The sequence below is a fragment of the Sardina pilchardus genome, chromosome 24 (assembly GCF_963854185.1).
Source record: "Sardina pilchardus chromosome 24, fSarPil1.1, whole genome shotgun sequence".
NCBI lineage: Eukaryota > Metazoa > Chordata > Actinopteri > Clupeiformes > Clupeidae > Sardina > Sardina pilchardus.
The window spans coordinates 9768106-9790513 of NC_085017.1; the positions used below are offsets into that span (position 1 = coordinate 9768106).

Consider the following 22408-nt stretch of genomic DNA (forward strand, 5'->3'; position numbering starts at 1 on the left):
TAAAATTACTTCCAATCAAAACGCAATTCTTCATAATTTAGTGGAAATGTTGTATTCTGGATATTTTTACTGACTAAATTCTTTAATTAAAAATTGCTGATTTTATATCTAAAGATGAAATTCAAAGCCTGAGGGCTGTTTTGTTGTAGAACTGATCGTATGATGACATCCTAGGCTGCGTTTATTTAATGCATTGTTCAGATTTTAAGGCACTGTTCTAAATTCATGCAAGGTAGATTATATTCATTGTTAAATATGTATCTCTGTCCTATGGCCTGACGTTCATTGTGCATTATGGTAAGTCTACCTTGCATCAAGATCATACTCATAGTAGCAGACATTTACATTATGTGTCCATAATGGCATAATCTGAACCACACATAGCAGATGTAGATGAATATGGGCAATTTGCACAGAGGCAATATGACATCTGACTCCCGGAAGTGACGACGACTTCGGCAGTTGGTATTTCCTGTAGGAATTCCCTGACGGGGAGAGGGATAAACGCCAAACCGGTTACAGGAGCGAGAGGACCGGGAGGGTAAACCGAAGTTGCCGGGGATAACAAGGCCCAATACCGACTAAGGACATTTTCGGTCTTGTGAATGCAACGTTTAGTTTCCCGGTACACCCTCTCCTCTCTGTCACTGTGGTTTGAACCATCTAACGGTTCGTTAGCTCGGTAGATCTGCAGCAACAGCCGCCCAGAAATTGCCTGAGGAAGCTAGCGGGCTAACTAAACTAGCTGTAAAAATATTTTCAGAGACTCGAGGGAGTCTGTTGGAAGGCATTAGTTGTCAGCTGGGAGCAATTACAGAACCTCAACAGTCGGAAAGATACACGTTGGGAAGCCTGTGCCTGTTGGCAGACACGGGGCCGGGTGGACCTCCGGCAAAGCGGACCCCCCAAGCGGCCCGTTTTTCACACCAGCGACAGAAGCCGGGGAGTCGTCTGTAGACAGGGGTTGAGCATTGGACCTGCGACACCGGAGCAGTAGCGTTGAGTAACGTTAGGGAAACTTGAACCGAGTTCGATCATTGAGAGCCGGGAAGTATCCGGACAGAGACCTCATGAATGGAAATCGGTACTACAGGTAGGCTTCTTACTCTCCTTCCGTATCAGCCACTTGTCATGACAAGAAAATCAATTTGGAAAGTTTCTAACGTCATTTCAGAAGGCCTAAATAAGACATTTCTGGTTGAGTCGTTTAACGTTAAAGTGTTTCCCCTCAGATAGGATTAACTTGTAGTTTGTGAGAGCATGTGCATAAACGGAAACGTGCATGGGTTTTCTGCACAGCACCACCAAAAACACAGATTATAGTTGTTATCCAGGGACTTGCAGATGGGATCAGAAACCATGAATGCTGTCTTCAGAAACTGGTTTTATCCGTTGAGGTCTAGCAAACAAATGAGTGTGGCAGTTGGTATGGTGGTTTCCACCGGTCACCCAATGCCATGTGTGCGGTTAAAATGCTGGCCACGTCACTCACGTGAGAAGGATTCGGCTGTCACGCACAGGTGTTTCTTCGTCAGGTGTGCCCCTCAAAAGCTGCTGCCATGACAACGGAATTAAGAGCAGCTTTGGGTCTATCAATCAGTATCATGAGACAAAATGTCTGCTCTTATTTGCTTTGCAAACACTAATTATAGGTCAAACGAAGACATTTCTTCTTTGGCCTACAGTTGAACCAAATCCCTCTCAGTTTTTTAATGCACACTTTTATTCCTCTTACCAGCTGATTTGTAGACTTACTCACCCATCATTTCCTTTTGGCTAGTGACTGCTCTTGGAAACGGCCCCCTTCAAATATTTATGGTAATAGAGGCATAAAGTGACTCAGCTGGTGTTGGAATTGGAGTTGAACGTTTAATTTTAGCATCTTGTGAACCTTTCTAGCTTGATGTCAACCTTTTGTTGTGTAATGTTGTCTGTGTTGCATTTTGGATGGAAATTGAATAACACTTAGATAATACTCAGAAAGCATAGGGAGGAAACAGCCTTCTATGGTAGTTCAACTTGATGCACTCAGTGCATTAAATGCATGAATGATCTCACACACACACACACACACACACACATTGTGGCTGCAGTCTCGCAGTGTGAAGGTGACCAATGTAGGAAAGAGACACTTAGGGCAGATTCCAACTCTGAGAAGCAACAGCACCCGTGTTGTGGTTAATGCATATCGCCTTAGAAGGAAAATAATTGGAACCTTTAGTTTTTCTCACACGGGATGTGTGGTTTTTTTTTTATTCTTTTTTTTTTTTTTTTTTTTTTAAATTCTGCTGTCGTTTGCAAGAACTAGATGTGTTGGCCTTGAAACCCTCTTAGAAGACTATGTAGCTTGTTCAAGGTCTATATTTAGCACCACAATGGAGGAATTCTTGTGGATTATGCTGAAACAGTTTTGTGAGCATGTGCGCGGTGCACGTGAATGCACACACCTGCACTGTTTGAGAGGCTGGAACACACCTGTTCCTCCAATTCCCTCTTGCTGGTTGGAGTGGTTGTAGTTGCTATGGAGAGGCAACCAGGCACATGGGTGCCGTTGTTATGGTTATGCCTCTAGAGAACATGTGAGGGGAAAGACAGGGAGCTAGTGTGTGTGTGTGTGTGTGTGTGTGTGGCTACGTGTGGCTACGTGTGGCGAAAGTGGTGGTGGTGTGTGTGTGGGGCAAAGGTGGTATATGTTGGTGTGTATGTGTTGGTGTATGGCAATGGTGGTTTGTGTGTGTATGTGTGTGTGACAGTGGTGGTGTGCGTGTGTGACAGTGGTGGTGGTGTGTGTGTGTGTGTGTGTGTGTGTGTGTGAGACATGGTGAGTGTGAGATGGGGGGTTGAACATTAGTCTTCCCTTCACAGTTGAGCACCTGCTGAGATCACAGAGCACAAAAGCATGTTAGCCGCATATGCCGTTAGACATCAAACTATCAGTCACATGACAGGGATAGCACATATTTAATCCCTAACTTTCAAGCATATCTCTGAACATGAATATAGTGGCCTACAACTAATGAACTCACCAGAAGGAAAGTCCATTGACCTGAAACTCAAAGGCCAAATATGGGCTAGCCTCATAATTATCGTAGCCTTCGTGAAGGTTCGGTCTGAGAGCTTTGGGCAAAGAGACAATGATTTGTCACAATGAGCAGCATCCTTAAGGGTGACGCAGCATAAAAAGATGTTCCTGCAGACCAACTGTACTTACAAGCAGTGCTAATGTGTAGCTTTTAGCGCTAACCAAAATCTGTCGGATCTCCGCCATATTATGCACACAAAATGTGATCTGTCTGACTGTCTGCAGTATTTGTGCTTTTTTATGTCTCCTTGTGATTTCACTCATTCTGTCAACGGCCCAATGGACGTTATTTTTAGAGACCCGTGCATCAGATTAACCTCTGTCTATGCCCTTTTCTCTCTCTGCTCTTTGTCTCTCTCTTGGGCTTGTTCTCTTGGTTTCTTTCTTTCTTTCTCTCTCTCTTTCTCTCTCTATCTCTTTTTCTTTCTTTCTTTCTCTCTCTGTCTGCCTCTCTCTTGGTCTGATTATTGCATTAACAAACCCCCTCTCTCTCTCTCTTTCTTTCTTTCTCTCTCTCTCTCTCTCTCTCTCTATCTCTCTCTCAGGAGTGGTTGGGGCGCAGTCCCTGTTTTCCGTGCCTCGGCGGCCTGGCTATGGCACCATGGGGAAGCCCATCCGGCTGCTGGCCAACTGCTTCCAGGTGGACATCCCCAAGATGGACGTCTACCTGTACGAGGTGGACATCAAGCCTGACAAGTGCCCTCGCCGCGTCAACCGGTGAGTGTTTCCCTTCCCCATCCCCCCGCATTACCGATATCAGCCCGGCCCGCCTGATTTTGACGGTCTGGGGAAAAAAGGGAAAAAAATGTCATGCTGACTTGATGCTGCATTTGCCCTTCCTCACTGTCTCACCCAAGCCTGCGTTGGGGAATAACATAATTAGCTAGTAGCAGAAGCCACTCCAGAGAATAGCCACCCGACACATTGTAAGTGTGGTAGAGGGAACAAACAGCAGGGCTAATTGAGGGAGATGCAAAGGGTTGCATATGTTATCAGTCACTGCATGAAACCCAGTGCAGTGCAGTGCAGTGCAGTGCAGGAGGGCTGTGCAATTAATCGATTTGTCATTTGAATCGCAGTTTGAGCTAATGCAATTGACTAATTGCAAAGTTTGCTGTTAGTCACAACTGTATCCAAATGGTTAGTCTTGTCACGTCAATGTTTTTTTTATATATATATATTTATGTCACCTTCCTTGTGTGACTCACCCAGTGGAGTGCTGTCCTTTTCATGCACTAGGGCATGCTGATATATACACTATATTGCCAAAAGTATTGGGTCAACTCACCTGCCTTGACCAGAAATGATAAAGGTCCGCACACTGATAGCAGCTCCCAGGTTTATTTAGCACAATGTTTCAGACCAAGGTCCTTCATCAAGGTGCAACCCTGCCTTGACCCCCATGTGAACTTCAGTCACATTCTATTCTTAATCCATGGGGTTTAATATGACGATGGTACACCCTTTGCAGCTATAACAGCTTCAACTCTTCTGGGAAGGCTTTCGACAAGGTTTAGGAGTGTTTTTGTGGACATTTTTTACCATTCTTCCAGAGGCGCATTTGTGAGGTTATACACTGATGTTGGACGAGGCGACTGGCTCTCAGTCTTCGCTCTAATTCTTCCCAAACGTGTTCTATTGGGTTGAGGTCAGGACTCTGTGCAGGCCAGTCAAGTTCAAACTTTGTCAAAAGCCTTGAAGCTGTTATAGCTGCAAAGGGTGGACTGACGTCATATTAAACCCTATAGATTAAGAATAGGATGTGACTGAAGTTCATATGGGGTTCAAGGTAGGCGACCCAATACTTTTGGCAATATAGTGTATATGTACGTGTGTGGTGTGTATTTATATATTCATAAATCCTCAAATCATGCTGCCCTAGAGCTAGGGACACTCAGGTGTGACACAGGTGTGCAATGCTCTGCAGGTGAGTAACATACAAGTGTGTTTGTGGTGCTCTGAACAGGGAGGTGGTAGACTCCATGGTGGAACACTTCAAGGTCACCATCTTTGGGGACCGACGGCCAGTCTATGATGGGAAGAGGAGCCTTTACACAGCCAACCCACTCCCGGTGGCATCCGCAGGAGTAAGACAAACACGCAGACACAGGCATACACACACACACACACACACACACACACACACACACACACACACACACACACACACACACACACACAGAGTGTAACAACAAACCACACAAAGCCAGTGGTTACAGCAAATGGACACTAATACCAGATGATAATAACCAGAGAATCTAGAGAGCATTGCACAAAGCCACGTTCTCCTTTCACATGCTGTAATAGACTGAAGACCGTGCAGTTGGGAAGCATACTTCCATTGGAAGAGCAGCAAAACGCAATGTGACCTCTTCAACACTGTACAGACCTCTGTGCAGAACTCTTTGTTTTTGAGACGTAGAATTCAAGGACTCACTATCAACAAAGTAAAACTAATCTCCTCTGCAGAGTGTATTGGAATTTTTTTTAAATCAATCAAACTGAAAACGTTTGCATTGTGTGAGGCTAGCAGAGTTCTTTATCAGTTATACTGTAGGCCACAATATTGGGTCATACCGGCTACTGTTAAAATACAAATTGATATTTAATTATACTTTACTATATTATTACTGTAGTCTGACCAACTTTGTTGAAATTGTTCACTGTTAAATTACTGGTAATTATTGTATTGTTTTTATTTGTATGTCGCTTTGGACAGAGGCATCTGCCAAATAGCCATGGCCATAACCATAACCATAGCCATTATAGCATGAGATGTCCAGGCTTTAAGGCCCATGCCCTGACCATTCCTCGTGTTTTCTGTGCGAGCGCAGGTGGATCTGGATGTCACTCTGCCGGGAGAGGGGGGAAAGGACCGGCCATTTAAGGTCACCATCAAATTTGTGGCCCCGGTGAGCTGGCACCTGCTCCACGAGGTTCTAACGGGCCGCGGGGTTCCGGAGCCCCTGGAGCTGGACAAGCCCATCAACACCAACCCCGTACACGCCGTGGATGTGGTGCTGAGACACCTGCCCTCCATGACGTGAGCACACACACACACACACACACACACACACACACACACACACACACGCCTGAGGGGACACACACAAGCACACACACACACACACAGACACACACACACACACACACACACACACACATGCACTAACACATACTCAGTGGATGTGCTGCTGTGACACTTACCATCCATGACGTGAGGATACAAACACACACACACACACACACACACACACACACACACACACACACACACACACACACACGTACACACGCGTTAGTGGATGTGGTTCTGCGACACCTACCCTTCAAGTTGTTAGGACCTTTTGTTAAAACACACACACATTGTTTCGCATCTGCCATATTCCATCAATGCCAATAAACAACACCTGCATAGTTTTGTCACATCTTCCCTCTTTCAGACACACACCAGTGCCAACAAAATAGTTCAAACGCACATCGCATATCCACATCTGTATGAGTGGACATTCATATTATAGACACTTAGAGCGACTCAGTTCATGTCATGACGTGTTCACACGTAATTAAATCCCTTTTGTCCCCCTGTGCTTGCCATCAGATACACACCTGTGGGCCGATCCTTCTTCTCCTCCCCCGAAGGCTACGACCACCCCCTGGGAGGGGGGAGGGAGGTGTGGTTTGGGTTCCACCAGTCTGTGCGTCCGGCCATGTGGAAGATGATGCTGAATATTGATGGTGAGCAACACCCATACAAACGTTTATTCACAGTATTCACAACGTTTCAGTCATAGACCTTCCTCAGGTGAATTTACTTTTGCATGCGTAATGCAAATAAAACTAAAAACTAAAATAAAATAAACATTTGCATGCGTAATGGACAGTGTGCGGGATTCTCTATTTTAAGTATAACTGGTTAACCTATTCCAATGCACCTGTCCCCACAAAAGAGGTGTGCAAAAGCGTTTGTAAACTGACTAGAGCAACACCCATAGACAGTAAAAGATATGGACAGAGTCATCACGTAGACGTCAGCAGAGACAAGTGAAGCAAATTTCAACCGTTTTCCTGTTGGGCTGTTTGTTTTTCTGCGCAGGCTCAAGGGACGTACTGTAGATGTGACGAAGGCACGTAGTCTGACCGAGTCTGACCTATGGCGACGATTTGCATTCTCTGCACGCATGTGCATCACCTAACTTATGTCACTTTAGCATTGTTTTCAGGAAAAAGTTTATTACTCACCTGGGGAGACAGTTACGAGGTTATGACGCCAATCACACAATGTTGTATTACTCCGAAAATAGAAAAGGTCCGTGTAAAGGTTTAAAGCGCTTCAGCTGTAACGTTGTTTGATGTCAAAGTGGCGCCAAAATTCAGTGGGGTTCAGTGGAATGGCTAGCTGGAACTGATCTCCTATTTAGCATCAGCTCCGCCATCTATGCTCTCCAAACCTTCGCCTGCCCCCTGTCCTTGTGAGCAACACCTCCCTTGAAACACCGTCGGTTCCCCCGACCGTCAGGCTAACGTGCATCTAGTGGGACACCACGAGACACACAGGACATGTGCATGCTATTAACCTGAAGCGCTCACAGATGGGTAAAGTTCAGATAATACCTTCATTCCCTCACTGTTAACCAAGGTTTATGCAAGGTGTGGCTAATACATTGAAAATTGCTGTAAAAGACCTACTCACATGCTAGTAAATGCATCTTGGGTTCAACCATTATGTCCAGGCCTTGCTAATGTCTAGAAATGAACTTGGCTGTGGGACCTAGTGGTTCATAGCAGATACATTTATAAATTAGCATCGGAAATGGGGATTATTCTTGAGTTTAAAGTTCTATCTCTGTAGGATTTTTTATTGCAGATGGGCGTAAACCTTGGTAGACTACAAATAAACAATGAACAGCCTTATAAAGATGGTTCAATTGTAACAAGATGTCTCGTTACATTTTATGCTACAGTATTACTGCTAAAGTGGCCGCAACATCTCAGTTGAGTCCAGAAGCAGGAAAGTTGTTGCCTGAAAATGGCAGAACGGAGAAGGTTTAGAGATTTTTGTCACTTGAGGATCTACTTGAATGTGTTAACCAATCCGATAAGTGGGATTTGTCTTAATGTTTGTTTTGATATAAACATTGTTTTAACTATTGTCTTTTTATGCTTTTGTTCACTATTCTTTGCTTTTGTTTAAGTAAACCACACTGAATTACCTATGAAATACGCTATGTAAATTGACTTGACTTGACCGGTTGGTATTTTCATGATCCAGTTCCCTGATGTTGTTCCTGTTCTCTCTCTTCGGTTCTGCAGTGTCTGCCACAGCGTTCTACAAGGCCCAGCCGGTGATCCAGTTCATGTGTGAGGTCCTGGACATTCACAACATCGATGAGCAACCAAGACCGCTCACCGACTCGCACAGAGTCAAATTCACCAAAGAGATCAAAGGTGTGTGTGTGTGTGTGTGTGTGTGTGTGTGTGTGTGTGTGAGAGAGAGTGTCTGGTGTTTGTGTATGTGTGTCTGTGTGAAAGCAAGGACCTGTCTTTTGATAATGGGTTTTGAGTCGATTATATGAGAGTGCGATATGTCAAGAGTGCTTCATCAGCTGTTCCCTAAAGAGATCAAAGGTGTGTGGGCAGGCACATGTGTCTGTGCACAGGCTTTGATAAAGCAGATTATGAGCTGATTTCAGCAGTAGTGAACCGCAGCAGAGTGTGCGTAGTGTGTTTGTGACATTAGAGTGTCAGGGTCTGGCATTGCTCTGTCGCAGGTGCTACAGTAATTTCCTGTGTATTAGCCGCATTGCGTATAAGCCGCAGGACATAACGCGTGTTATGCCACTTTAAGGGATATTCCGCCATTTTTGGAAATAAGCTAATTTTCCACCTCCCCTCGAGCAAAACAATTGATATTTACCTTTTTCCCATTCATCCAGCCATTCTGTGATGCGATACAACTTTTAGCTTCAGCCTGAGCGTTTCTGAACACTTAGACCAACGTGGATATGTGGGAAAACTTCAGTTTCACTTTCACCAAGTTAAAACGGCATGTTTGCGTGATGTTGTTCCCGTTTGTTTAAAAATGTCTGTTTGCTCGTTGGGTTAACGACACACTTCCCCAGCTGTTCATTGCATAGGCTACAGTTTGAAGGAATTATTTTTAAAAATGAAGGAGGATGTTTAACATATAGCCTACCCTGCTACATATTTCGTTGTCTTAGATTTCTCTATCAGGTGTTGTACAAGATTTGGTCTATCCAATGAGTGCAGAGCTATACCCCCCGCCCTGTATCGGTTGAATCACGCCCCATAATCGCGGCTGAATGAAGCAGTTTCAGACTCATATTCTGACAAGAATTGAGTATGACGTCGTCAGGCTAGGCGCAACTGGCTGAGGCACCTGCACCGCACGCTGGCGACCCGGGTTCGATTCCCGCCCCGTAGTCCTTTCCGGATCCCATCCCCGCTCTCTCTCCCATTCACTTCCTGTCACTCTCCACTGTAACTATCAATAAAGGCATAACATGCTCAAAAATATATATATTTTTAAAGAAGCCCATTTTGTCTGTGCAGGCCTGAAGGTGGAGGTGACGCACTGTGGGACCATGAGGAGGAAGTATCGGGTGTGCAACGTGACCCGCCGCCCGGCCAGTCACCAAACGTGAGCATCCTAGGGGTCAGGGGTCAGGGGTCAGGGATGGCGCCTCAGAGAGCCTTAGCGTAGCACGCTAGCTGAAGCTAAATTTGGATGTCTTACATTGCAATTGTAGTAGTCCTACAGCATCTATGATGTGTGTTTAGTTTGTTCTATGGGCCTAAATGTTATTAGAGAAGTTATTCTTCTTTAATCTGTATAACCATTTTGCAAAGGGATCTGTCCAGCGACTGAAATGGCTTTTTAAAGAATGCTGTAATGCCGCCATATATCAGTACTTTCTCTGTCTCGTGCATGCTGGTGGTCACACACCTGTGGTTGAATGGTTGAAGGAAGAGTTCCTTAATGATCCCCTCTGGTCTGTCAGGTTCCCCCTCCAGCTGGAGAACGGGCAGACGGTCGAGCGCACCGTGGCTCAGTACTTCAGAGAGAAGTACAGCCTGCAGCTGAAGTACCCACACCTTCCCTGTCTGCAGGTGGGGCAGGAACAGAAGCACACCTACCTGCCTCTGGAGGTGAGTCTTGCCCCCCCCCCCCCCTAAAACCCCCATGATGAAGGGATGATTATGGATCCTCTTGTTTCCAGTGTGAAGTTCCTTGTGTAGCACTCAGTCACTCTGTTATTGCTCACTGCGTTAAGCAGTCCTTAAATTTGTGGGGAAAAAGGGCCCTTTGATGTTGAAGAAAGAGTGGGAGTCCTGCTAGCTTTCTCTGGTGTTTTTTTTTTTTTTTTTTTTAAGAACAGTCACATGATCTTAAAATGGCAAATCCTTAAAAAGCTTTGATGTAGCATGTGGTTTTGACATTGAAAGCTGCTAAAAATTAGTGCATGTTTTGATTTTGGAATGCATCCCCAGATCCTACGTTCTTCCATCTGTCTTGTTCTGACACCCTGTCTTAGAAAAGCAGTGTATAATATAGATGCATTAAGATATTGGCAAACACCGTTCGTCCTCCCAATGCTGAATTTCTGTCATCTTGTGTCCAATTGCTGTCGTTCTCTCCAGGTCTGCAATATAGTAGCAGGCCAGCGCTGCATAAAGAAGCTGACAGACAACCAAACATCTACCATGATCAAAGCCACAGCACGCTCAGCCCCAGACAGGCAGGAGGAGATCAGCAGACTGGTGAGTTATGCACTCCCCCTTGTGGCTGGAGGAAGTACTGCATCATGAAGTATGGATAATGGATAATACGGTGGACATGTGTAAAATCACTTGTTTCTTCAGTCGCTGTCTTACTTTGAAGTTTTGGCATGGTCGTTTCTGAGATCATAGGCATGTAAATGTCATGAAATATAATTACAGTATTGTCAAGTATTGCCATTGACCTGCTGTTATGTGATTCTTCTTTAACGGTTCACCTCATAATTCCTTGTATTCATCTGATTCGACCTACTGTTTTTCATTCCATTCTTCTGTAATTGTCCATCTTGTACTCATCTGATTATTTGTTATATTTATATTTTTTATATATACATATTTTTGTTGTTCTCCCTCCTCCTCCTCCCTGCATCCCTCCATCCTCTCTCCCTCCCTCTGCCCAGGTGCGGAGCGCCAACTACGAGGCGGACCCGTTTGTTCAGGAGTTCCAGTTCCGCGTGCGCGACGAGATGGCGGAGGTCACGGGCCGAGTCCTTCCCGCCCCCATGCTACAGTATGGTGGCCGGGTGAGCTCTGAACACTTTATGGTACCTGCCCTTATTAAATCATGCCTGCTGTGTGTGTGTGTGTGTGTGTGTGCTATGTGTGTATGGTGGCCGGGTGAGCTTTATGGCACATGCCCTTATTAGATCATGCCTGGTTGGGTTGCTGTGCTGTGGGTCGCTAGTTGTCTGGGGTGTGCGTTTCCCAAAACAATAGCTGCTAGCTAAGTTACCAACTCACTAGCCTGGCACGCCCTCCCAGTGACGCAACGCCTTCAGGCTTTTGCTGCTGGTCTGGTCAACTGCTCATTGAGAAGGATTTCTGAGTTCCCGAAATCTGCGGAACTGCCCCCTTTGGTCGAGAACCAATCAACTTTGAGCAGCTCCAACGGCTCTGGGTAGAGGCGTGTTCAAGGCACAGGAAAGAGTGTTGTTATTGGTTTAAACTCGGCAATCCGCTTTCTGACATCTACCAGTAGCAAATCGAGGCACTTAAAGGAGGCGGGTCAACCAGCGCTGGCAAGAAACCGTGTTAGCACAGGCTGTTGGTCAGACTAAAGTCTCGCAGAGCCTTTGAAAGTCGATGGTAATCAGGCTACCAACTCACCATCTATTTTCTTAATGTTGAAAAAAAACTGAATTTAATTTTTTATTTAACTAAGTCAGCAACTTAGTTGGTTGGCAATGGGAGATTGCACTGCATCCAACAAAGTTGCTAACAGGTTAGCAACTATGGTTTTGGGGAAATGCAGCCCGGTCTGTGTGTGTCTGAAAGAGAGAGACAGAGACAAATTCTGTATGTTTTTCCTGCTGGCAATCTTTTTGTTTTAGTTTCTCTTCTTGTTCGCTCACTCTCTCTCTTTCTACGTCTCTCTGTCCATCTCTTTCTCTCTCTCTCTCTCATTTCATGCTGTGTGACGGAGAAAGCCGGTTGACTACGTCACTGCATCTCTCTCATTTGTCTTAATCTACATCTGTCCCTGTCTCTCTCGGCCAGTCTGTATGATTGCTGTGCTTTTGTTGATTTTTCAGTTTGGTGTGGAGTAGATTAGAGTGTAGGAATTCTGTGTGTGTGTGTGTGTGTGTGTGTGTGTGTGTGTGTGTGTGTGTGTGTGTGTGTGTGTGTGTGTGTGTGTGTGTGTGTGTGTGTGTGTGTGTGTGTGTGTGTGTGTGTGTGTGTGTGTGTGTGTGTGTGTGTGTGTGTGTGTGTGTGTGTGTGTGTGTGTGTGTGTGTGTGTGTGTGTGTGTGTGTGTGTGTGTGTGTGTGTGTGTGTGTGTGGTGCACTCAGAGAAGTGAGTACCAAGACCAAGATGTTGTATGCTGAACTCATGTTTAGGCTGCTCAATCGTGGTCAGAGTGACAGATCATGATTATTTTGGCCAATATTGATATCAGGATTATTTAACACTATTGATCAATGACTATAAACTCACCATCTATTTTCTTAATGTTATATAACATATTTAATTAACTGTATTTAATTTGAAATATCTTTGAAAACAAATAAGAAATAAATGTAAAATAAAAGTATGTGCATAATTTGTACTTTTAAGACACAACGGAATGCGGCAAAATAATTGTTGTATCTCTATTATATCGTTTTCATAAACATTGGAGGTCAAAATTGAAATGCGATTAACTGCAAGTCGCATGTATGACCTGTTTTAAAGGTGTTGATCTGTCTGTAGTGCACTGTGCAAGTGTTGATTGAATGTTGATGGAATGCTAGTTTTGGAGTGTTGATTACAGTGTGTGTTGTTGTTGTTGTTGATCTGTAATCCTAATGATTATTTATAAGTTATGTTTGTTTACTCGAGGTGTGTGTGTGTGTGTGTACACATGCCATTGATCTATAATTCGAATCACTTTTTATGATTTATTGTGTGTATGATTTGAATGTGTGACCAAACGTCATTACAATTATAGTGATATTTATGCACAGTGTGTACAGATGTCCTCAATCTATAATTAGGATGACGTTTGGTGAGCTGTTAGTTGGTGTGTGTGTGTGTGTCTGTCTGTCTGTCTGTCTGTCTGTCTGTGTGCTGGGGGGCTAAAGTGGGTGTTGTGTGGTGTTTGCAGAACCGCACGGTGGCGACCCCAAGCCACGGCGTGTGGGACATGAGGGGGAAGCAGTTCCACACGGGAGTGGAGATCAAGATGTGGGCCATCGCCTGCTTCGCCACCCAGAGGCAGTGCAGGGAGGAGATCCTGAAGTACGGAGACACACACACACACACACACACACACACACACACAGACACACACACACACACACACACACACACACACACACAAATCTACACCTACCCAGAGGCAGTGCAGGGAGGGGACCCCCAAGTGTGAATACGCACACACACACACACACACACACAGTGCAGGGAGGAGTTCCTCAAGTATGAAAACAGACAAAGTGCAGGGAGGAGATCCTCACCACACTTGCATGCACATACACTTACAAAACAGACAAATCACTTGCACATACATGCACACACAAAGGATGGAAGTGTGGAGAGAGGACATCCTCAAGTTAGCTCTGGTACACTCACCTCACTTTAAAAGGCCATGTGCACTCTATCTCCTTCTCACTCTCCCTCGCTCACTCTCTCTCTCTCTCCTTTTCTCTCCCTCTCTCTTTCTCTCCTTCTCCCTCTCTCTCTCCCTCGCTCCTTCTCATTCTCATACCATCCCTAACAAATATGACACAGTGTAGACGACTTACATACACACACACACACACACAAATGCATGCATGCACGTAGCTTTAAAGAGTGTTTCCGCTCTCTGTCCTGCCTGTAGAAGCTTTACGGACCAGCTGCGTAAGATCTCCAAGGACGCTGGGATGCCCATCCAGGGCCAGCCGTGCTTCTGCAAGTACGCGCAGGGAGCCGACAGCGTGGAGCCCATGTTCCGCCACCTGAAGAACACCTACGCCGGCCTGCAGCTCATCATCGTCATCCTGCCCGGAAAGACCCCCGTCTACGGTAAGCAACAAGGGACACAAAAGGCAGGCAGGCAGGCAGGCAGGCAGGCAGGCAGGCAGGCAGGCAGGCAGGCAGGCAGGCAGGCAGGAAGACTGATATGCAGGAGATTTTCAGGGCCGCACTGAAGTACCTACTCCAGGGTACGTTGCGTCTCGGGGTGGTTTGTCAAACAGCCCTGGTCCCATTGAACTAAGTTTCAGTTCCTCGGACCTATAGGGACGGAACACGCCCATGTAAATGTACATATTTAGCGCTGTATGCATTGACGCACAACAAACGTGTGATGAAAGTGTTCATTTACGCACAACAAACTCGTGAATGAAATAAAAGTGTTCATTTACACACAACAAACGCGTGGTGAACGTGTGCATTTACAAACAACGAACTCGTGGTGAAAGTGTGTTTTAATATTCACACCCTCTGTCCCCCTGTAGCTGAGGTGAAGCGTGTTGGGGACACCCTCCTCGGCATGGCCACCCAGTGCGTCCAGGTGAAGAATGTGGTGAAGACGTCCCCCCAGACCCTGTCCAACCTCTGCCTCAAGATCAACGTCAAGCTGGGCGGCATCAACAACATCCTGGTCCCTCACCAGCGGTAAGCCAATGTAGTGCGTATTTGCGGTGAGTGTAGCACACAACGTTTGATATTAAGATGATGATTGTCGTTATGTTGGTTTTATTTGCAGTAGTGCTGATTCCTTTAAAACAATTAGCAGTTTCTGTGAAAATCAGGTTTTTGAATTCTGCACTTTTAATTTGTTGTCTGTAACATCAGAGCATTTGGTCAAAGGGTTCACTCTTTCGTCTCTCTTTCTCTCCTCTCTCTCCTCTCTCTCTCTCTTTCTTTCTTTCTTTCATTCTTTCTTTCCCCTTCCATTTTCATCTCTCTCTCTTTCTCTCTCTCTCTCTGTCTCTCTTTCGCTCTCTCTCTCTTTCTCTTCTCTTCTCTTCTCTCTCTCTCTCTCCCTCCCTCTCCCTCTCTCAGGCCCACAGTTTTTCAGCAGCCAGTGATTTTCCTTGGCGCTGACGTCACGCACCCTCCAGCGGGAGATGGCAAGAAGCCGTCTATCGCCGCAGTACGTCCCGTCCCTCACAGCACAACACAGCACCATCTCTTCACATGTGGCTCTCACACACACACACACACACCTCAAGTAAACAAACAGAACTTATAACAGAACTTCTTTCTGTCTGTCTGTCTCTGTTTGCCTGTCTGTCTCTGTCTGTCTCTGTTTGCCTGTCTGTCTCTGTCCATCTGTCCAGGTGGTGGGTAGTATGGACGCTCACCCCAGCCGTTACTGTGCGACGGTGCGCGTGCAGCGTCCGCGGCAGGAGGTGATCCAGGACCTGTCGTCCATGGTGCGCGAGCTGCTCATCCAGTTCTACAAGTCCACGCGCTACAAGCCCACCCGCATCATCTACTACCGCGACGGCGTCTCCGAGGGACAGTTCCGACAGGTCTGACGACAAGATGCCTCTTTTTTCTCTCTCTCTCTCTCTCTCTCTCTTTCTCTCTCTCTCTCTCTTTCTCTCTGTCTCTCTCTTTCTTTCTTTCTTTCTTTCTTTCTTTCTCTCTCTCTCTCTCTCTCTCTCTCTTTCTCTCTCTGTCTCTCTCTTTCTTTCTTTCTCTCTCTCTCCCTCTCTCTCTCTTTTCCCCTCTTCCTCTCTATCTGGTCTGACAACAAGATGCCACTTTTTCTCTCTTTTCTCTCTCTATATATATAATCTGTTTCTCTCTCTCTTGCTCTTTTTTCCTTGTCTTCATTCATTTAGCCGCTTTTACGGCAATATACGGCAAAAACTTAGTAGAACAAAATGACTTTATTATTTATTAATAAGAGTGGCTCCAACCTTTTCTTTGAGATCTTTTTGTTTTAACGCACCTGGACTAAAAAAATCTGTCATCTAGAGCACAACAATACCGCTCTATCATTATGTATTGTATGTATGTAATGGATGATGATAATAATTCCATAGCGACATATGCTTGATTTTTCTCTTGACACTGTACTTCTTATGCACACTTTTCAAGGTTCAAGGTTTTTCCCCCCCTTATTTGCAGTATGGTGCTCTGTTGTTGTGTGTACGTTTTGGTCCTGTTGCTAATGCGCTGGTCTGCTGGGTGGACTGCAGGTGCTGTACTACGAGCTGCTGGCCATCCGGGAGGCGTGCATCAGCCTGGAGAAGGAGTACCAGCCGGGCATCACCTACATCGTAGTGCAGAAGCGCCACCACACGCGCCTCTTCTGCGCCGACCGCAACGAGAGGGTAAGAAAGACCGCCGCTCTGAATCACTCCACAGCACATGTCAAAGACACTCAGTAAAGCATAAAGCACTGTGTCCCAACCTCTTGCCCGCGTCTAAGGGCCAATCCCATTTCTAATTTCTACCCCTACCCCTTCCCCTTTCCCCTTGCCCCTTACTCATACCCCTCCGTTTGGAGTGTGCCTCTGAAAAATCTTTGTTTGAAGGGGCATATAGCCCTACCACTTTCCTCTACCCCTCTGCCTTAATGGAAATGAGGACATCCCTACCCCTACACGTGAACGTGCAAGGGGGTAGAGTGAAGGGGTGTAATGGGATTGGGCCTTAGGCGCAAACGCACACCAAAATCAAGGTGTAGGCAACTACTGTAGGTATAAAGCTTAGTAAGGGAGAGAGATGCCACTCACTCAGTGTTGCAGATACATTTTTTTAATAAAGCGATAATGTTTTGGCCTGTCTGGCCTTCTTCAGATCGCATTCAGATTCAAGCTAGGGCCCCCTACCCAAACTCCTACCCGCATACACACACAATATTGTATCGTTCAACAATCGGGGTCCGGGGATGAATTACCAATGCCTAGCCTAACCCGTCCTGAAGGTTGCTTACGCAAGTTCAGAGGTCAGAGGTAATAGCTACATGAATTTAAATGTGGAACAAAAATATGTTTTAATTTTGATTATACAGAGTTTTGATTATCCAATTGGGTGTATTATTAGGGATTTTATACATCTAATGTGCACAAATATAATTTTGACAACATTGTGCGGACCTTCTGCAATCCCTGGCGGTCCCTAGTAGGGCTGCTGGACCCCAGGTTGGGAACCACTGTCATCTTAAAAAAAAGCTGCCATCTTCACTCATTCATGTAAGGAGATCCGGGTACCATTTTTACCTATATAAGGAGATTCGGATTTCCTTATATGGGCAAAGATGGCAGCTGTGGGTTCATTTTGTAGGCACACTTCAGATGTCTATTTAACAAACACCACTGTTGAGCCTTCAGTCATGTTTTGACATCAGACCTGTTGAGCCTACTGTTGACACTACTGTTGAGCCTTAAGGAGGTGTTGTGGGCTGAGTTCATGGCAACACTGACGAAGGAAGGTGCTTGCTTGATAATCCCAGTGCTCTCAAAGGCTGTTCTGTTGGGGAAGTATTTTGGCAACAAAGCTTGTTTTGTTGGTGATTTTGTTTTTGATGGTAAATAGGCTTGGTTGTTGATTGGACGCTGTATGAAATCCCCCACCTACAGCACTAGGAATTTAACACCTCTGCTGTGTGTTGATCTGAAATTACAACTCCGTGCAGCTGACTGCTTCAGTGAGCACAACCTCCTGCGCCCATGAAGTGCCTATATATTCTATTGCAGAGCCTGTAGATGTGGCATTTTTTGTTCGTATAACATGAACACACTCGTGCCATTAGGATGACACCCACCAAATTTGAGAGCAGTCGGATGAGTGGTTCGAGAGTTATGCGTGACAGACAGACAGACAGAGTGACACACAGACAGACGTTCCTTGCATTATAGATAGATAGAAGATATCTACCTATATGATTATAATCTTCCCATATCATTACATAAACATACACCGTACCATACACCTCCCTTCTTCACTCCTTCTCCTTCACATTTCTGCTTCAACACTCTTGACCACTGTACTGTACTTGTACTACTGTAATAAACATCATCTTGAGGTTAAGAAAGAGAAGTGGACATGATTGAGGACTAGACATCTGCTTGATGGCAGGTGTTTTGGAGTTTACTGGTCTGAGCTGCCTGTGAGCATCTTGAGATGTCTTAGAGCCTGTGTGTGTGTGTGTGGGTCTCTCTCAGGTGGGCCGGAGTGGCAACATTCCTGCCGGTACCACCGTGGACACGGACATCACCCACCCCTACGAGTTTGACTTTTACCTCTGCAGCCATGCCGGAATACAGGTGAAATGACAGACATGCGCCTGCACTCAAATATACACACACACACACACACAGATGGTATTGGTAGGAGTGAAGCACCTGCTGGCTTACACGCCTGTACAGGCACAGCCCCCCCATCACACTCACACTCACGCACACAGAGGCACAGACACTTTATTGAATAGTGCAGATAGATTTGAAACAAGTCCTATTACAAACACACACACACACACACACACAGCTATACTTTTTTTTAATGTCCTATTACAAACACGCGCACATACACACACAGCTATGCTTTTTTAAATAGAGCAGGTAGATTTGAAACAAATCCCATTACAAACTCACACACACACACACACACACACAGATACTCACACACACAACACCACGTTCATCCTCACACCCGTGACCCGTTCCTCAACTCCGTCTCCAGGGTACCAGTCGGCCCTCCCACTACCACGTGCTGTGGGACGACAACTGCTTCACGGCCGACGAGTTCCAGCTGCTCACCTACCAGCTGTGCCACACCTACGTGCGCTGCACCCGCTCCGTCTCCATCCCCGCGCCAGCCTACTACGCCCACCTGGTGGCCTTTCGTGCCCGCTACCACCTGGTGGACAAGGAGCACGACAGGTAAAGAGGACTTCATTTGTTTTATGTCATTGTATGTTTTTGTTGTCTGATCTCGGTTTATTTGTATGAATCTTGTCTCAGCTTTTCTTTGGCTTTGTTACTCCTTTTTCATTCAGCACCCGCATTATTGCTTTCTCTTCGGTAGTTTTTTGGTTTGTTTGTTTCTCCTTTTTCTGGACTTTTTCTGTTCGCTTTGTCCTGTCCATCTATCTCATTCACTCTTGCATTTGTTCATTAACTCGTTCTCTCTCTCCCTCTCCCTCTCTCTCTGTGCAGTGCGGAGGGCAGCCATGTTTCAGGTCAGAGTAACGGCCGAGACCCGTCTGCTCTGGCCAAAGCCGTGCAGATCCATCACGACACGCTGCGGACCATGTACTTTGCCTGAGAGCCCCCTCGCCTCACCTCTGACCTTTGACCTACGACCTCACCTCCTGTGTCTCCCATCATCAGTCCCCTGTCGCCGAGTAGCACCAGGTGACATGCCCCCCCCCCCCCCAAACAAAGGTGACCAAACCCAGGGCACCAAGCTGATGACAACGCACAGCGCAACCCAGCAGCGATTGTTTTGGCTCTGTCGGGGAGGGAGCTCTGCACTGTTTATGCAATAGAGAAGCAGCCAATCCCCCACCCCCCCCCCCCCCCCCACCCCTCTCTCTCTGCTCTGTGTGAGGTCGTCTGCAAAACACCTGACCACGCCTCTGTCAGTCAGTCTGTCTATCTGTCCTTCCTCCAATCAGACGTCCAATCTGACGTAGGGATGGTATGCCTGTTTTTGTTGTTGTTGTTGTTGTTTTTGTTTGTTTGTTTTGAATGTTTTTGTTTGTTTTATGCTTGTAGAAAGGCACAGATGTGTACCCAGGGGGAGGCCGGAGGGCCGATCCGTTCCGGGCCAGTCCCAAGGTGATGCCTTTGTAGAGCAGATCCCGTCGTCACACTCTGGCCCTCTGACTATGGTTTTACATTGACGTCTGGTGCATTCCCTGAGATTCTACCGTCTCTGGTTGCTCTTTGGAAGCTTGTGGCCCCCGCAAAAGCAGTCGTCACAAATAATCTTCACCTCTGCATGTTTTAGGCTACGAAAAAAAAAACCTAAACAGAAACAAAATATTCATGACATTCGTAGATGCGTGGGAACTGTGGCCTTTGGTTGTCAGTTTTTATTTAAAGTTTGTTAAGGATTTCTGAGTCGATGGCATGTGTGAGCTGGACATTTGAGGTGTGTGAGCCGTGTGTGAGCCGTATGTGAGCCGTGTCCGCACTGTCCTGTTGGGTCAGTGTGCTGCTTGAAGTCTGTAGCCTGTTGTCAAAAAGTCCTTTCGAACCCCTATCTTACACTCTCTTTCTCACACACACACACACACACACACACACACACACACACACACACACACACACACACACACACACACACACACACACACTCACACTCACAGCTTGGCTTCCCGGAGGGTTGTTCGCAAAAAAAACTCCAGGCTTGGGTTGCTCAGAGTGTGTTTGGGCTTATTTATATTTGTGTGTGTGTGTGTTCAGACAGATGGTCTCCACGATAAGACGCTAGTCCTTTTTCAGTCATTTGCCGAGGTAATTCACGCCTGGCCAGCCGTGATTGCCGCTCAGTCACTGAAACGGTTTTCACTACAGTGAGATTACGGGGGGGAATTTTGGCTCACAGCTCATCCTCGCTCAGCTCTACTTTAAAACCTGTTGAAGAGTGAATAATTTTCCTTGTTCCCTCTAGAATTCAATGCAAACATTCTGTAGTTTAGTGTTCTATATACAGTCTGTGGGGAAAAATCTCCGAGGGTAATTCAGTTCACCGAACATTCTAATCACATATTTGTGACCGTACTCCTCAACAGGTTAACACTCAGTCTTCATTGTCTGTCTGTCGGCTCGGCCTGTCCAGGTGTGTAGTGGAAGTTTCATATTTGTGTCCTCCAACTGTGAACCCAACCAAAACAAAGCCTCGCCTCGCAGCTCTCCTTTAGTGCAATAAGCCACCAGCCCGTGGCCTCCTGGGGCCAATTCTGATTGGTTCATACAGGCGACCAGGGTTAAGAATGGCTTCACCTGATTGGCTTATGCAATTGTATTGAAGCAGTGGTATCTCCAAAGGGAAATTGACTGTTTGTTGCGGTATATTACCCCCCACACCCCCACCCCTTAGTTGGGTGGAGAAGGACGTCTGTATGTCAAGATGAATGTGTTTCAGTCGGCCTATTCTGGATTGAGATGATTTAAAGACGAGTTACGTGTAGAATCCAAGAAGTAGAAGACCAAGTGCCTGTCAAGGGGAGGGAGACGAATAGAGTATATACAGTATATGAGATGACACCTTTGTAGCTATATATTTATTTATATATTGAGGCCAGAAGAGAACGATGACACGTACCTACGTATGTACGTGATCAAAGAGCACTATGAACATACGGTTTTTTTTTTTTTGGGGGGGGGGGGGGGGTCTGAGAGAAGAAAGAAATGGTTGGATGTTAAGTTTTATTATTATGAAATTGATTTCTAAGGAAAACTAAAGTGTATCATGGAGTAAGCTTGGACAAGCTGAATGCATTGTGGGCCTTGAGGATGGTTGATCTCGTGTGCAGGCCTTCGATCCTTCTCACTGTTCTTACAGAAGGGGCTCGTCCTTGCACTGTTTAGAGCACGCCTTCATATGTCAGAGGTGGCTTTGGCATTTATAATGTCATGTTTTCTCAAATGGGCATTCTCTCTCTATTTGTCTTGTTCTTTCTTTCTTTCTTTCTCTCTATCGCTCTCTCTTCATTGTCCGTTCTCTTCCTTTCTTTCTTATTTTCTGTCTCTTTCTCTTATTCTCTTTTCTTTTTTGCTTTCTTCTTCCTTTCATTCTCTCTTTCTCTATCTCACTCACTCTCTCTTTCTCGCAGTCTGTTTTCCCCCCTCTCTCTCTGCCTCTGCTTAGCTTTCCCTGTGCAGATTACAACCAAATGCCTCTGTCTGTTCAGTGGTGTTCTGCTGGGACCAAACCATTGTGCCTCTCGTAGGGGGGTGGGGGGGAGATGAGCATGTTATAGGTTCAACACTCCGGTCATGTCACCTGTGTGTGGGGGGGTAAAATAACGTCTCTAGAAGCTTTAGATCGTCTCTAGAACTTTCCAACCGTGTCCTACAACCTCCACTGTGTTGTCTCACTGCCTTTTTTTGCAAGACTGTAAGTGTGTGGTGCAGTAGCGTGTCCTCCTTGG

General features: G+C 45.9%; 1 protein-coding gene across 2 annotated transcripts; it reads left to right on the plus strand.

The window, feature by feature from the left end:
• The first annotated feature begins 496 nt into the window (after positions 1-496).
• On the plus strand, positions 497-21639 carry ago3b (argonaute RISC catalytic component 3b). 2 transcript variants are annotated; one of them, XM_062529989.1, is made up of 19 exons: positions 497-1093; positions 3628-3799; positions 5049-5169; positions 5917-6125; positions 6684-6820; positions 8396-8530; positions 9656-9743; positions 10105-10252; positions 10745-10864; positions 11284-11427; positions 13466-13599; positions 14183-14367; positions 14802-14961; positions 15352-15442; positions 15630-15824; positions 16500-16634; positions 18471-18572; positions 18988-19187; positions 19464-21639. In XM_062529989.1, the coding sequence occupies exons 1-19, from the start codon at positions 1075-1077 to the stop codon at positions 19570-19572; spliced, it is 2604 nt and encodes an 867-aa protein (XP_062385973.1). In that variant the 5' UTR covers positions 497-1074; the 3' UTR covers positions 19573-21639. The 2 variants fall into 2 exon arrangements, with proteins under 2 accessions (XP_062385973.1, XP_062385974.1); XM_062529990.1 differs by having other exon boundaries at positions 11284-11406.
• The last annotated feature ends 769 nt before the right edge of the window (positions 21640-22408 follow it).

Coding starts and splice junctions, on each gene's coding strand:
- ago3b (XM_062529989.1), top strand. Junction 15,825..16,499: donor CCGAGGGACAGTTCCGACAG/GTCTGACGACAA, acceptor GGTGGACTGCAG/GTGCTGTACTACGAGCTGCT. Junction 18,573..18,987: donor GCAGCCATGCCGGAATACAG/GTGAAATGACAG, acceptor CTCCGTCTCCAG/GGTACCAGTCGGCCCTCCCA.